Source organism: Palaemon carinicauda, chromosome 23 (assembly GCF_036898095.1).
Source record: "Palaemon carinicauda isolate YSFRI2023 chromosome 23, ASM3689809v2, whole genome shotgun sequence".
In the NCBI taxonomy this organism is placed as follows: Eukaryota; Metazoa; Arthropoda; class Malacostraca; order Decapoda; family Palaemonidae; genus Palaemon; species Palaemon carinicauda.
This window is the reverse complement of record NC_090747.1, coordinates 83011681-83014045: the sequence shown is the minus strand read 5'-3', so window position 1 is coordinate 83014045 and position 2365 is coordinate 83011681. Positions and strand designations below refer to the sequence as shown.

Below are 2365 nucleotides of genomic sequence, written 5' to 3'. Positions count from 1 at the left end.
CATACTTTGAATTTTGTTAGGGCTCAACATTCATTCCCCATAATTTGCACCATGCACTAATTTTAGCTGGATCCCTATAAAGGGATTCAGCAAGCCCATATCAACATTTAGGAGATAGAAAATAAGGTAAAGAGAGTAGCATTATCTGCATATGTAACGTGCTTGTTTCCTAGGCCTAACCACATATCGTTTGTATGTACAGTAGTGTTAAATGTAATTGGTTAAGAACACTTCCCTGAAAAACACTAGATATCACATTCCTATACTCACTATGGTGCCTATCAACAAGAAGTCTTTGCAATCTATTACTTGAAAATTTAACAATGATGCTAAAAAAAGACCAACATACTCCTGCTCTTTGAGTTTGAAAAAAAGGCCACACGATTAACATGGCCAGAGACAGCAATAACATAAAGGCCAATTATAAATACCAACTTTCAGACCACAATTAAGGGATATCTGTACAGTATTTGAAATTGTAAGAAGGGCATCGCATACCCCCAAGACCTTTGTGAAAGCCAAATTATAGACTAGGGAACGGATGATTATCTTCAACATACCTATTTAGACGTTTTGCCAAATGACATTAGAAAACTTTAGATAATCTGGGTGTTACGAAAACTGCCAGTAATCCCCTGGAATTGAGCTGCAACAAACACATTTACATAATGGAGTGACATAACTAATTCAATAAGTGCTAAATGAATCTCTTCTTGTTAACTTGAGAAAATAAAAGACGACTGAGGAGCTAAGAATTCAGTTGTCTTTATCTTTATAGAAAAAAAGGGAAATACAATTGGGGTCTACTCCATAGGTATCAAGGTCCAGTAAGTGTTATAATTTCATGGGACCGAAAAGCTAGAGACCGAGTAGTTATACGCCTTGCAATGGCGCTGAGCGTTACGGATATATATATATATATATATATATATATATATATATATATATATATATATATATATATATATATATATATATATATACTAGCGTACGTGACCCGTCAAAAATGATGGCTAAATATTTAGATATATTACTCACGCATACACAACCTCTCTTACCAGGGTATGTCTCCTACTTCCACCTTACCCAAGGGACGTGGAGAGCTGTGCGTGATAGAAAAGAACACACACACACACACACACACACACACATATATATATATATATATATATATATATATATATATATATATATATATATACATATATATATACACATATACATACATATACATATATATACATATACATATACATATATATATATATATATATATATATATATATATATATATATATATATATATATACATATACATATAGACAGAGAGAAGGAATTACTATTATTATTACTATTATTATTATTATTATCATTATTATTAATACAAACTAAGCTACAACCCTAGTTGGAAAAGCAGGATGCTATAAGCCCAATGGCTCCAACAGAAAAAATGTCCCGGTGAGGAAAGGTAATAAGGAAATAAATAAAATAGAAGAGAAGTAAAGAACGATCAAAATAAAAAAGAAAATAAGAATAAAACATTTAAGAATCGTTGAAAATGCCAAAAAAGATAAACGCAAATCCGCTTCTAATTTGTAATACGGTAGAATGCTTGTAGCTCTTCTTGTTAAACAGATAATCTTAACGTTTTGTCATTTCCAGATAGCTAAGTCTACCAAAGTTTTCTTTCCTCATAACTTAAACGAACATATACATCGGCTTCCAGCAAAGAAAACCTTCGAATAGATAAGAAAGCCTTACAAGTTTATCCTCTTTCGTAGGAGATTGCCTAACACGTTGGTTGGTTATTTTGAGACGAAAATCCTTAGGAAAATCCGTTCCCTCTCAAGAAACCCTGTCTTTCATAACCGAGCGTTAATTGGTGGATGCTTCGGATAAATAGACGGGTTGAGGAGCTACGGGTCACTCCTGAACCCGCCAACGAAACGAAAGGCAACGGCCGGTAAAGGAAGTCCACGACGAGAAACCGATACCTAAACCAAGGCATTGTGGTTCTGCTATATTGGCGCATTGTGCAAATCAGTTCTCCTTCACTAATATTCTACGAAACTTAGGAACAGCATACTGAAAATGGCCCAATCTCACAACGTCTCTGGTTTTTTGCCTTACAAAACCGACTATAACTTCGGATACCCTCCAGGCGTTTCTTTAATGGACTTGATTCCAGATGAAGTCAAACCAATGATCCATGATCACTGGAGCAAATTTCCACCTGTTAACCCCATGTGGCATTACCTTCTGGCGGGCGTTTATGTAATCCTTGGCATTTTGTCATTCTTTGGTAATGGTATTGTCATGTACCTATTCTCGACCAAAAAAACCCTCAGGTCTCCTGCGAACATGT

At 34.8% G+C, this 2365-nt stretch overlaps 1 protein-coding gene across 1 annotated transcript in view; it reads left to right on the top strand.

Moving 5' to 3' along the window:
- The first annotated feature begins 1869 nt into the window (after window positions 1-1869).
- LOC137616976 (compound eye opsin BCRH2-like) overlaps window positions 1870-2365 on the top strand; it is a 2068-nt gene continuing 1572 nt past the window's right edge. Inside the window, exon 1 of the mRNA XM_068346842.1 lies at window positions 1870-2365. This exon is cut by the window's right edge and continues 638 nt beyond it. Coding sequence (XP_068202943.1) covers window positions 2092-2365 — 274 coding nt within the window. The 5' untranslated portion in view covers window positions 1870-2091.